At 44.3% G+C, this 12,368-nt stretch overlaps 1 protein-coding gene across 2 annotated transcripts in view; it reads left to right on the top strand.

Annotated features, from left to right (window-relative positions):
* Window positions 1-12,368, top strand: part of LOC110538960 (uncharacterized) — a 33,432-nt gene that overhangs the window by 15,078 nt on the left and 5,986 nt on the right. The window contains exons 2-3 of one of the 2 annotated variants that reach the window (XM_036938551.2): window positions 1,649-2,365; window positions 2,697-2,784. In XM_036938551.2, the coding sequence (XP_036794446.2) occupies window positions 1,744-2,365; window positions 2,697-2,784 (710 nt within the window). In that variant the 5' untranslated portion in view covers window positions 1,649-1,743. The remainder of the gene's footprint in view (window positions 1-1,648; window positions 2,366-2,696; window positions 2,785-12,368) is intronic. The other variant, XM_036938553.2, reaches the window with a different exon arrangement.

Here is a 12,368-nt window from a genome sequence, read left to right on the forward strand (position 1 = left end):
TACACAGGTAATCCTAACGCCATCCATCTCTAATCAAGCATATGACTGCAAAGACAATCAAAACATATTTCAACAAAGACAACTACAACATTGCAGGGTTGTCCAAAGTCAGTCAAAATATTGCCAGTGCCAACACATGTATCATTAGGCGCAGTAAGTATGTTCCTTACTACACAGGGTGATGTAGAGGGGCGAGGGCCTTAGACTAGAGCTGTGTAATCTCCCAACTGGAGGAAAAAGAGCAGAGCAGTGTTCCTCTGGCTGAGGGCTGGAGATTTATCACCACAACAGAGCAGAGCTGGGAAAAGCACAGTCAAGCTGTCTGGCTGTTCAGCAACTGCAGGAATAGAACCGTTCAGAACACAGGAAGGGGAGGTAGAGGGAGAAAGGCACCGATTGGATTTGACTTTATTTTTTCTAGTTGAGTTGTCAGGGCTATCGACGTGTGAGAGTCCCTGGTGTCAATCTGGAGATGGATTTTGTTGTTGTTTTTCTTTTTGAAGGGTTGGAGTCAGGGCAGGCGTCTGATGTTAGTGTAGAGCTCTGTTATTGGCAGAGAAGCATGGTGTGAGGACCTGGTTCTTGAACAGAGCATCTCTGTTGGACTGAGCTTAACATGTACATGTGTGAAACACGGTTGCTGTTGCTTTCACTTGCATCCAACACACACACACCTCACTCCAAATGTGACTGCTGTGTCACTCAATTAAGTTGATTGCCCTGTGCGCTGTGGCAGGGCTCTCTCCTCCCCCTCTCACTGCCACTGTGTTGTCTGAGGTCTGTGTGTGTGTGTGTGTGTGTGTGTGTGTGTGTGTGTGTGTGTGTGTGTGTGTGTGTGCTGCTTGCGGTATGGATTTTCTCCCCAGGGCTTTTCCTCTCTCCTTCTCCCTCTCTCTCTCTTCCCCTCTGGCCTTGCTCAGCTGCTCAGGCCATCTGTGCGAACGCAAACAGAGAACAGAGGGGTAGAAAGAGTGGGGGAAGTTGAGGAAAAGGCTTGGAGAAAATGGGAGGTTTGGCAGGGGAACGAAGGAAGGCACAGTAATGTATTTAGTTTTAGAGAATGAGTAAGGGATGAGAGCAGAGAGAAAGGGGGGCTGTGTGGGGAGTGGTTCCAGGAAGCTGACAGTATAAAGACTCTCTCCACTAGAAAGGAGGGGGAGCAGCAGCATCTGGGTATGGGGGAGAGAGGGGCTGAGTGGAAGTGGAGAGGCCTTCTAGAGTCCGAGCAGCGCACTGTCGTTCCAAGCTTTACAGACTGTATCCCCTGTTCCCACGCTCCTCAGGCCAAGCCACTTCCTCTACCTCAGTGTTGCTTCACCGTGGAGCCAAGTCTCCTGTCCTGTCAGACTACTGACTCTTTAGGTTTCCCTGTTATTAGGCCTCCCTCCAGGGTTGTTTAGCAATGAAGCTCTCTGCAGAATGGCACATCCTGTTCTGTCTGCTCCTATTCTGTTAGGATCATTGACCTTAAACACATTTGCTCTACTTTCAAAACAATATTTCTGCATACGTATGTAGTGTTTGTCTGTATATCTGTCTGTAGGAAAGCTTTTATCTGATCCCTCTGTGGCCTGTCTGCTGATATGAAGGCTCAGTGTCATACATGTCTTGTCACAGCCTGACCATACTATTCTCTTCTCTTTGCCAGATCAGACTCCACCATCACCTGAGTGCAGTCACCATCTTCAGTCTCAAGCTCTCCAGCCCTCCTCTGCAGAGACGGACAGCCAGGACTGAGGGGAGATGAAACCGGATGGGGTTGCCACAGCAGCGATGGAGCCAATGGAAGCACTGGACGCCGATCAGGTAAACGAGCCAGTTGCGATGGGAGAGGAGCCTAACCAGGCTGCGCCGGCACCTCAGCCAGAGGGAATTAGTCAGCAGGGAGAGATGGGGCAGGGCGAGCCTCATCCAGAGCCAGCCCAGGTGGCCCCCACCAAGACGGGGAACAGCAAGGCTGCAGCAGACCCAAAAGCCAAGACCAAGGCCCCCGCTGCTAAGACAAAGCCTGGGACCACCACCACAATTAAGCCCACGACCGGACCAGGGTCTCGACCCAACACCGCCCAGAGCCGACTGACCAATGGGGTTTCCAAGCCACATGCCAACGGAGTGGCCAAGAAGACCACCACTGGTGCCCAAGAGAAGACCACGCCCAAGAGGCCCGTAGGCACAGCCGTTGCTCCTACCACTAAGACCACCGCCAAGGTTGGTGAGAAAAAGCCAGCGGGCACCACCCGCCCTACCTCGGCTCCTGCTGCCACCAACGGGGTGAAGGCCACCACAGGAACAGCAGCAAAGAAGATACCTGCGGCGCCAACTAATGGTGTCAAAGCCACCACCACCGCTGCTAAGAAGCCCACAGGTAGGCTAACATTTAGGACCAGTAATTTTCAGTCACTGAAAGCTACAGTAGCCTTGCATTTGTCATAAGTTGCCAATTGTCTTCTGGACACAGCAAATGTACATTTTCCAGGAGGCAAAGTATGACATTGTACTGTTTTGTATTGTGAAGGTTGGCATACTGCACATCCAGAACAAATACAGAAACACATTGGCCTGGTTCCTCAGGAAATAAATGTTATGACATAAATCATTGGCTGCGTCTTTCAAATGAAACAAATCTTACTCATGTTGTATATCTATCTCTTTGTCATTCCCTCTCTTCCTCACCTTCCCATATCTCATCTCCCCAGCTCCCCGGCCTGTCTCTGCAGCTACCACCAAGCCCAGCACTGCCGCCGCCCCCAAGCCTGATAGGCCTCCTGTTTCCAAGACAACCAGGTAGGCCAACCATTGGCGTAGAGCTCGTAGCCCCTCCCCTGGGGCTACGAGCTGTGAGTGTGTAGATTACATAGGAAGCAATTGTATGTCATTGGTCCTCACTTCAGGCAAAAGCTGATTGACTGTCTACCTAGCTGGGCAGCCTTTTGTTTGATGCCGACTTCAATTCACTGTTTTCTTTTATTTAACTAGGCAAGTCAGATAAGAACAAATTCTCAATGATGGCCTAGGAACAGTGGGTTAGGAACTGCCTTGTTCAGGGGCAGAATGACAGATTTTTACCTTGTCAGCTCAGGGATTCGATCTTGCAACCTTTCGGTTACTAGTCCAACGCTCTAACCACTAGGCTACTTGCTGCCCCAATACATATGCAACTAAAACAGCAGTAAATAATTGTTTTAATAAATTGCGACGGTTGCGACTGAGAAGCCAGTTGCTTCATTTGGGAATGTTGCAGACTGAAAGGGACTGGTTAAAAACTCTGGAGAAACAGGCACAATGTCCCTACACAGAGAGGGGCTTTAAGAACTCCTCAGAAGTAGGCCAGCAGTCACTCTGAGCCAGGTCTCGCAGCACTGTTTTGGGTTTGCAAATCGCATCCAGAGATTAGTCTGCACCCCTCAGAATAAATAATAACCAACTCCAGGAGACAGACCAGGCTGTTTTGGACCTCTGTTTGGCAGTGGGTAGAATCAGGTCAGATTAGGCCCAGACAGTACCTGAGTCACGCTGTGTGGCATTCCAGCAGAGACGACCTTAACCCCAGGGAGGAACTCCAGAGAGTCATGGGCTGCGGCGAGGTGGCTCAACAAGCCTTTTGTCTGTGAAGAGGGGAGGATGACCAGGGATGTCCTAAGGTGTTTGGCTGTTCTTTGAATAGGCCCTCACTCCCCCGCCCAACCCCCCTTTCCCCCTCTGTGTTGTTTGTGTACCAAGGGAACTGTGATCTCTTACATAGTTCCTTACTTTTCATAGTTCCCCCTCCAACGATCTAACAGGATCTAGTGAGTACATACTAGTCAACAGATAGCGATTTAGTATTTTTTTGCCGAGTGTGACAATCTCTGGTGAAGTTAAACTATGAGGTAAGCGAGAACTTTAATCCATACATTACGGAACAAAACTGTTCATTTTGCGTTGTGCAACATATGGCTGAGGGAGATAGCGTGGCGGCTGATGGGTGCAGTGAGCGTTGTGTACCCAGCCAGCCTACACTGGAGGGGTAACAGACTGTGACAGGGTCATAAATCTCTGCTGTAATTAGATGTATCTCTATTCCCTTCCTGCTCCCTCTTTTTAATGCATGTCTGTATCAGATGAGCGAATGAGTGCAGAGTGGATACGTTCTGGCATATCAGACACCGCCTGTCTCCCTGCTCACTGAGACCACTGACTCTCCCTCTCTCTCTCACACACACAATACTCATTTTATCCCTCAATTAATTCAAGTTCACTCTCAGGAGATTTTCTTTCTTATCAGACAGAAAAGATTGGAAAGCAAATATAGTTTTTTTTATTTTTACGATCCTACAGCTACAAATGACCTAAATATAATTTGACTGAATCACATCATTATGGCTGTGACAATTACAGAATAAGGGGTAGGCTAAATGTCATGCAAATGGCCATGGTTGTCTTAATTGTGATTTTTATAGAACAAATGTTTTGCACTTGTGATGCATTTTTGAAAACCGTCCTACGAGATACTTAATGAATAAGACACAGCTTTGGTGACACTCCCGTCTCACAAACAAATGGTTTTTAACAGAGCCATATATTTGAAAAGTTTGGACGTTGAAGTTTATGCATATTATGATGCATTCACATAACCCCGCGTTCCATGGCAGCTGTAATAGCTCCCCATGTTCAATGTTGACCAATAGCAATTCACAGAATGTTCAGATTTTTAAACAATGCTATGTACAAGATTCCAAATTCTCATCATGAATGCATAAAGGAAATGCTCAAAGGCATTAACATGGTGTCCATTCTAAAAGCTATGAATATAGGACTCTGGTTTTAACCGCTTGGAACGTCTCTCCCAACCATGCCGTTTTGCTCGTAAAATGATTAAGCTACCAACTTTACCCAATTCATGTAAAAAATAACAAACTGCTATTGGGTCAACTATAGGGCACAAAACATTAGGAACACCTTTCGATGACACTGTCCAGGTGAAAGCTATGATCCCTTATTGAGGTCACCTGTCTCCTCCCTTTCAATATGTGTAGATGAAAGCGAGGAGACAGGTTAAAGATGGATTCTTAAGTGTTGATATGATTGAGCCATGGATTGTGTATGTGTTCCATTCAGAGGGTGAATGGGCAAGACTGTGGGAAGCACTGGTGTCAACATAGGCCAGCATCCCTGTGGAAAGCTTTCCACACTTTCTAGTCCATACCCGACGAATTGAGGCTGTTCTGAGGGCAAAAGGAAGGTGTTCTTGATGTTTTGTACACTCCCTGTATACTTGGAATATGAAGTTGAATCTCCCTTCACCTAAAATGACGTTATTAAGATGATTATGATGATTATTTTGTTCCTGGATATTGCTTATAATTATCGGTTACACAATTATACAATAATTGTACCAGCCCTAAGCATCATGGCTGTTTTGTTTTGGTTCCGTTGACATTTAGCAAGTCCGGTCTGTGTTCTGTTTGTCCTGAAACTGTTACGCATTTTGTTCTATTTTAGTCTCACTGCTCTGACCCCTCCAAACACTAGATCCAGTCTGCTGGTGACACATCTCAGATTGATTCTGAAGTTCAACCTCAGACTTTGTCGGTGGCAGCTGAAAATATGTGTGTGAAATGAATAGTCTGCAGCAGCACACAATTTCTCAGTATTCCACCTCTCCTTTTACAGTAGCACTTAATACCTGTCACTACTTCCTGGTTGGTGGGTGTGGTAGAGGTGTGAACACTATTTGGCCGCGATGTGTGTGTGTGCCACTGTTTTTGCAGTACCAATTTAGCTGTGTGATGAGGTGTGCACACATTTGCTCAAGCCAACACTGTTGTAGGGCTGTTTGTACTCTTTGTGTGTGTCTGCTGTTTGATACTGATTGCCTGTATAATGTTAGATCTACAGCTTGTGACAGGAAACCTCTGGGTCTGATTTAGTGCATCATGAAAAGTCATTATGTAGTGTTGGACACAGTGGGTGGTGTGGGGGAAGGTATGTGTGAAGGTGTGTTTTTGAGTCATAGTTGAGATGACATCATGCAGCGCCCGTCATTGCTCATTGGGTGTGGGTTTGCTTGTATGCGTATGCTGGTGTTGTGTATATGCTGTGCAGGCCTGTATTGCTGGGAGGCTGTGTATGTTAATCATCACGTTGCATGTAGTCGAATAACAAAATAGCGCCAACGGTCATTGCCCTCTCTTATTTGAGTGTTTTTTTGTTTATTTTTTTTCCATTGTTTTCTGGTATTATTTATTACTTCTGTTGTTGTTTTTGACTTGACTCTGTTATTGATTAATGTACTGCGTTGTTGAGGAAGCTAGCACAAGCATTTCACTGCACCTTTTATGCCTGCTGTACACTGACAAATACAATGTTATTTGATGGCGTTTAATAGAGGTCGACCAATTATGCTTTTTCAACGCCGATACCGATTATTGGAGGGCCAAAAAAAGCCGATGCCGATTAATCGGACGTTTGTTAAACATTTATTTGTAATAATGACAATTACAACAATACTGAATGAACACTTATTTTAACCAAATATAATACATCAATAAAATCAATTTATCCTCAAATAAATAATGAAACATGTTCAATTTGGTTTAAATAATGCAAAAACAAAGTGTTGGAGAAGAAAGTAAAAGTGCAATATGTGCCATGTAAGAAAGCTAGTGTTTAAGTTCCTTGCTCAGAACATGAGAACATATCAAAGCTGGTGGTTCCTTTTAACATGAGTCTTCAATATTCCCAGGTAAGAAGTTTTAGGTTGTAGTTATTATAGGAATTATAGGACTATTTCTCTCTATACCATTTGTATTTCATATACCTTTGACTATTGGATGTTTTTATAGGCATTTTAGTATTGGGGGTAACAGTATAGCTTCCATCCCTCTCCTCGCCGCTACCTGGGCTCGAACCAGGAACACATCGACAACAGCCACCCAACAACTACTCCAAGTCTGAGAGCGAGTGATGTTTGAAACGCTATTAGCGCACACCCCGCTAACTAGCTAGCCATTTCACATCGGTTACACCAGCCATCTCGGGAGTTGATAGGCTTGAAGTCATAAACAGCGCAATGCAAGCATTGCGAAGAACTGCTGGCAAAACGCACCGAAGTGCTGTTTGAATGAATGCTTACGTGCCTGCTGGTGCCTACCATCGCTCAGTCAGACTGCTCTATCAATCATAGACTTAGTTATAACATAATAACACACAGAAATACGAGCCTTAGGTCATTAATATGGTCGAATCCAGTAACTATCAGTTCGAAAAAACAAAACGTTTATTCTTTCAGTGAAATACGGAACCGTTCCATATTTTATCTAACGGATGGCATCCCTAAGTCTAAATATTGCTGTTACATTGCACAACCTTCAATGTTATGTCATAATTACATAAAATTCAGGCAAATTCATTTGCAATAAGCCAGGCGGCCCAAACTGTTGCATATACACTGACTCTGCGTGCAATGAACGCAAGAGAAGTGTCACAATTTCACCTGGTTAATATTGCCTGCTAACCTGGATTTCTTTTAGCTAAATATGCAGGTTTAAAAATATATACTTCTGTGTATTGATTTTAAGAAAGGCATTGATGTTTATGGTTAGGTACACATTGGAGCAACGATACGCACCGCATTGATTATATGCAACGCAGGACACGCTAGATAAACTAGTAATATCATCAACCATATGTAGCTAACTAGTGATTATGATTGATTGATTGTTTTTTATAAGATAAGTTTAATGCTAGCTAGCAACTTACCTTGGCTTCTTACTGCATTCGCGTAACAGGCAGGCTCCTCGTGAGGCAGGTGGTTAGAGCGTTGGACTAGTTAACCATAAGGTTGCAAGATTGAATCCCTGAGCTGACAAGGTAAATAATCTGTCGTTCTACCCCTGAACAAGGCAGTTAACCCACTGTTCCTAGGCCGCCATTGAAAGTAAGAATGTGTTCTTAACTGACTTGCCTCGTTAAATAAAGGTGAAATAAGATAAACAGTGCATTGTTGGGCCTATATTGAGTAAGGAGCGTCGGCGGTGGTCTATGAATTTGGAGGAAGCCATGAAAGGCTAGGAGAAGAGGTCAGGGGTGGTGGTTCTCTCTCCCTTGTCCTGCTGTACTGAACAATAATAGAGCAGTAGGCTGACAGTCGTGTACAGTGTAATATAGCTGTGCCAGTCGTGTACAGTGTAATATAGCTGTGCCAGTCGTTTACAGTGTAATATAGCTGTGCCAGTCGTGTACAGTGTAATATAGCTGTGCCAGTCGTGTACAGTGTAATATAGCTGTGCCAGTCGTTTACAGTGTAATATAGCTGTGCCAGTCGTTTACAGTGTAATATAGCTGTGCCTGTCGTTTACAGTGTAATATAGCTGTGCCAGTTGTGTACAGTGTAATATACCTGTGCCAGTCGTGTACAGTGTAATATACCTGTGCCAGTCGTGTACAGTGTAATATAGCTGTGCCAGTCGTGTACAGTGTAATATAGCTGTGCCAGTCGTGTACAGTGTAATATAGCTGTGCCAGTCGTTTACAGTGTAATATAGCTGTGCCAGTCGTTTACAGTGTAATATAGCTGTGCCAGTTGTGTACAGTGTAATATACCTGTGCCAGTCGTGTACAGTGTAATATAGCTGTGCCAGTCGTGTACAGTGTAATATAGCTGTGCCAGTCGTTTACAGTGTAATATAGCTGTGCCAGTCGTTTACAGTGTAATATAGCTGTGCCAGTCGTTTACAGTGTAATATAGCTGTGCCAGTCGTGTACAGTGTAATATAGCTGTGCCAGTCGTGTACAGTGTAATATAGCTGTGCCAGTCGTGTACAGTGTAATATAGCTGTGCCAGTCGTGTACAGTGTAATATAGCTGTGCCAGTCGTGTACAGTGTAATATAGCTGTGCCAGTCGTTTACAGTGTAATATAGCTGTGCCAGTCGTGTACAGTGTAATATAGCTGTGCCAGTCGTTTACAGTGTAATATAGCTGTGCCAGTCGTGTACAGTGTAATATAGCTGTGCCAGTTGTTTACAGTGTAATATAGCTGTGCCAGTCGTTTACAGTGTAATATAGCTGTGCCAGTCGTTTACAGTGTAATATAGCTGTGCCAGTCGTTTACAGTGTAATATAGCTGTGCCAGTCGTTTACAGTGTAATATAGCTGTGCCAGTCGTGTACAGTGTAATATAGCTGTGCCTGTCGTTTACAGTGTAATATAGCTGTGCCAGTCGTTTACAGTGTAATATAGCTGTGCCAGTCGTTTACAGTGTAATATAGTTGTGCCAGTCGTGTACAGTGTAATATAGCTGTGCCAGTCGTGTACAGTGTAATATAGCTGTGCCAGTCGTGTACAGTGTAATATAGCTGTGCCAGTCGTGTACAGTGTAATATAGCTGTGCCAGTCGTGTACAGTGTAATATAGCTGTACCAGTCTTGTACAGTGTAATATAGCTGTACCAGTCTTGTACAGTGTAATATACCTGTGCCAGTCGTGTACAGTGTAATATAGCTGTGCCAGTCGTGTACAGTGTAATATAGCTGTGCCAGTCGTGTACAGTGTAATATAGCTGTGCCAGTTGTGTACGTGTGATATAGCTGTGTCAGTTGTGTACGTGTGATATAGCTGTGCCAGTTGTGTACAGTGTAATATAGCTGTGCCAGTTGTGTACGTGTGATATAGCTGTGCCAGTCGTGTACAGTGTGATATAGCTGTGCCAGTCGTGTACAGTGTAATATAGCTGTGCCAGTTGTGTACAGTGTAATATAGCTGTGCCAGTTGTGTACAGTGTAATATAGCTGTGCCAGTCGTGTACAGTGTAATATAGCTGTGCCAGTTGTGTACAGTGTAATATAGCTGTGCCAGTTGTGTACAGTGTAATATAGCTGTGCCAGTCGTGTACAGTGTAATATAGCTGTGGCAGTTGTGTACAGTGTAATATAGCTGTGCCAGTCGTGTACAGTGTAATATAGCTGTGCCAGTCGTGTACAGTGTAATATAGCTGTGCCAGTTGTGTACGTGTGATATAGCTGTGCCAGTCGTGTACAGTGTAATATAGCTGTGCCAGTTGTGTACAGTGTAATATAGCTGTGCCAGTCGTGTACAGTGTATCTTATTTATTTATTTATTTATTTAATCTTATTTATTTTTAAATGTTATTTCCCTCAAGCAGAACCAACCAAGAAGCCAGTTATAGCTGGTTCATCAGGTTAAGGCGGCACCCTGTGTAATGTCTTCTCCTTTCGCTCAAAGCCCCTCTTGAGTGCTGCTGCGGCAGTATAAGGGTCTTTCTAGCTCCAAGGCAACTAACTACCTGGTGAATTTCTCTGGGAAATTGCAAGCGAAAGACTGATACCTTTTGTTCCTGGGTTAGAGTGAGATTCCTGTGGTGTTCCCATATATCTGAAGCCCTGTGTGGATGTCCTGGAGGTAGAGTCTCCTCCTTTTAACCAGGGTAAAGTGTCCCTCCCAGCCTTTCTGCTGAATTAAAATGGCATCACCTCTAATATGCCAGCTGTCTCCCTGGAAGGAGGTCTGTTAGCTCTGCTGCAGGGGAGGGACTAGCCTTGCTTATGCATCTCATTGACTTAATCGTAGCCCCACTTTGATTTTCCACGCGAAGGCACACAACCTTTTTATGTTAATCACCGCAAAGCTCCACATCGTTCCAGAATGCGTAATGAAACTAAAATGTTATATTTTATGAACCTCAGGCTACTTTAATTGTCTATGCGCTCATTTTTTAAGCTTCAGTGAATTTCTAGGCCTTTTCTCTACATTTTCTTTAACCCCCAATGTGTGATGATGTTCCTAATGGCAAGGCCTTTGGCAAGTTTGAGAAACAATGCACAGCAATTTTCCTTCATTGTGTGCAACTGCAAGCCATTAGACTCACGAGTCTAACATGACCAGCACCGCCTCAGTCATTTGGGTGACAGTGATCTTAATTAGAGAATACATTTATTTTTTATTTTTTAAAGCTTCATAATTCAAGCATCATTGCACTGTAATGCCTCAGTCGAGCCTTTTCATTGTGCCTAACTGCCGAGAAGCATGTATTAATTTTGTAACACATCCTGTCTGTCTTTTTTTATTTATTATTGTTCAGCCATGCCCCATTATTCTATAATGGCCACACTGGCTCCTACAACAGTGACCGGACCTATTTGAGAAGCGGCAATGATAGAATGTTAATGACGTGTAATTGGATGAGCACTTTCTCTCGCTCCCTCTCTCCTACAGCCTTTGACGATGGCCCGCTAATCTGCCTTGCTTCCCTCCCTAAACGGAGTCATCTTGTCATTTTGGATTAGCCATATTCCTTTCGTCACACAGATTAAGATAAATACTCTGTCATCATCTCTCCTGCATTCTCTCTACCTTCCTATTCAATTCGTCCTGTAATTATTTTCTAATCTTTAATTCCATTTTTTCAAGGCAGCACACACATTTACAAATCTCCTAAACTTAGAATTTTACCACGTTACTTTTCTTTTTAGTGTGTCCTCACTTACGTCTAGACCTGTCAGATTGATACCTGTCAGATTGATACCTGTCAGATTGATACCTGTCAGATTGATACCTGTCAGATTGATACCTGAGGAAACCACAGTGAATGTCACGTTCTGCTCACTCGTAGTCAATCAGTTGAAGGGTCAGCCAATTAAAAAGCTCTTCTCCTGGACTAGGTTATATCACGCATACTAATAGAGAAAATGGCCAGTTTTTGTGATGCAACTCTGGATAGAAACAATGGCCTTTTTGTACCATGACCTAGGCTGTTAATGCTTCATAAGAAGCCTTAGTCTAGACGTCACCACACCAAACAATATCATTAACTTGAGCTTGTAATCCCTCTCATCGTTAGTAATAACAGGCAGTCTCTTGTTTTGGTACAACAGGATCATCAGCTGCTTCCCTCCCTCTTCACCGCTCTTCATTCTCTACCTATGACAACTCATACTGTACAGGGAAGGAAGCTGTGCATGGTTGTAATCCATTGCTAGTGTCCAGTGGACATCATGTCGAGGCTAGATGTTACCAGACAGGCAGTGTGTTCCATCAGGCCTACACTTGACAGGGTGTGCGTGGCACTCTGGGTTTCCTTGCCATGTAAAAACTGGCAGCGTTTGCTCTTGTACAACAAAACATGCTTTTAACTCCATCCATAGTTCCAACAGGGATTTGAACAAGTTATTTCTGTGCTCCGTCTGAATTAAAGATGAACATGACCCCAGCGATCTTCCCTCTCCCCGCCACCGATGCTAACTCTGTTCTTTATTTAGAGGCGGTGGTGCAGTGCAGCGTAGGCTAACGAGATCTCACGACTGTGTCACTGCATGTCGGCTACTTTGCACTGGCCTGACGTGGAAGCTACTTGACCAGAGTGCACATTAC

This window comes from Oncorhynchus mykiss, chromosome 12 (assembly GCF_057628025.1).
Source record: "Oncorhynchus mykiss isolate SJ-2025 chromosome 12, ASM5762802v1, whole genome shotgun sequence".
Classification (NCBI taxonomy): domain Eukaryota; kingdom Metazoa; phylum Chordata; class Actinopteri; order Salmoniformes; family Salmonidae; genus Oncorhynchus; species Oncorhynchus mykiss.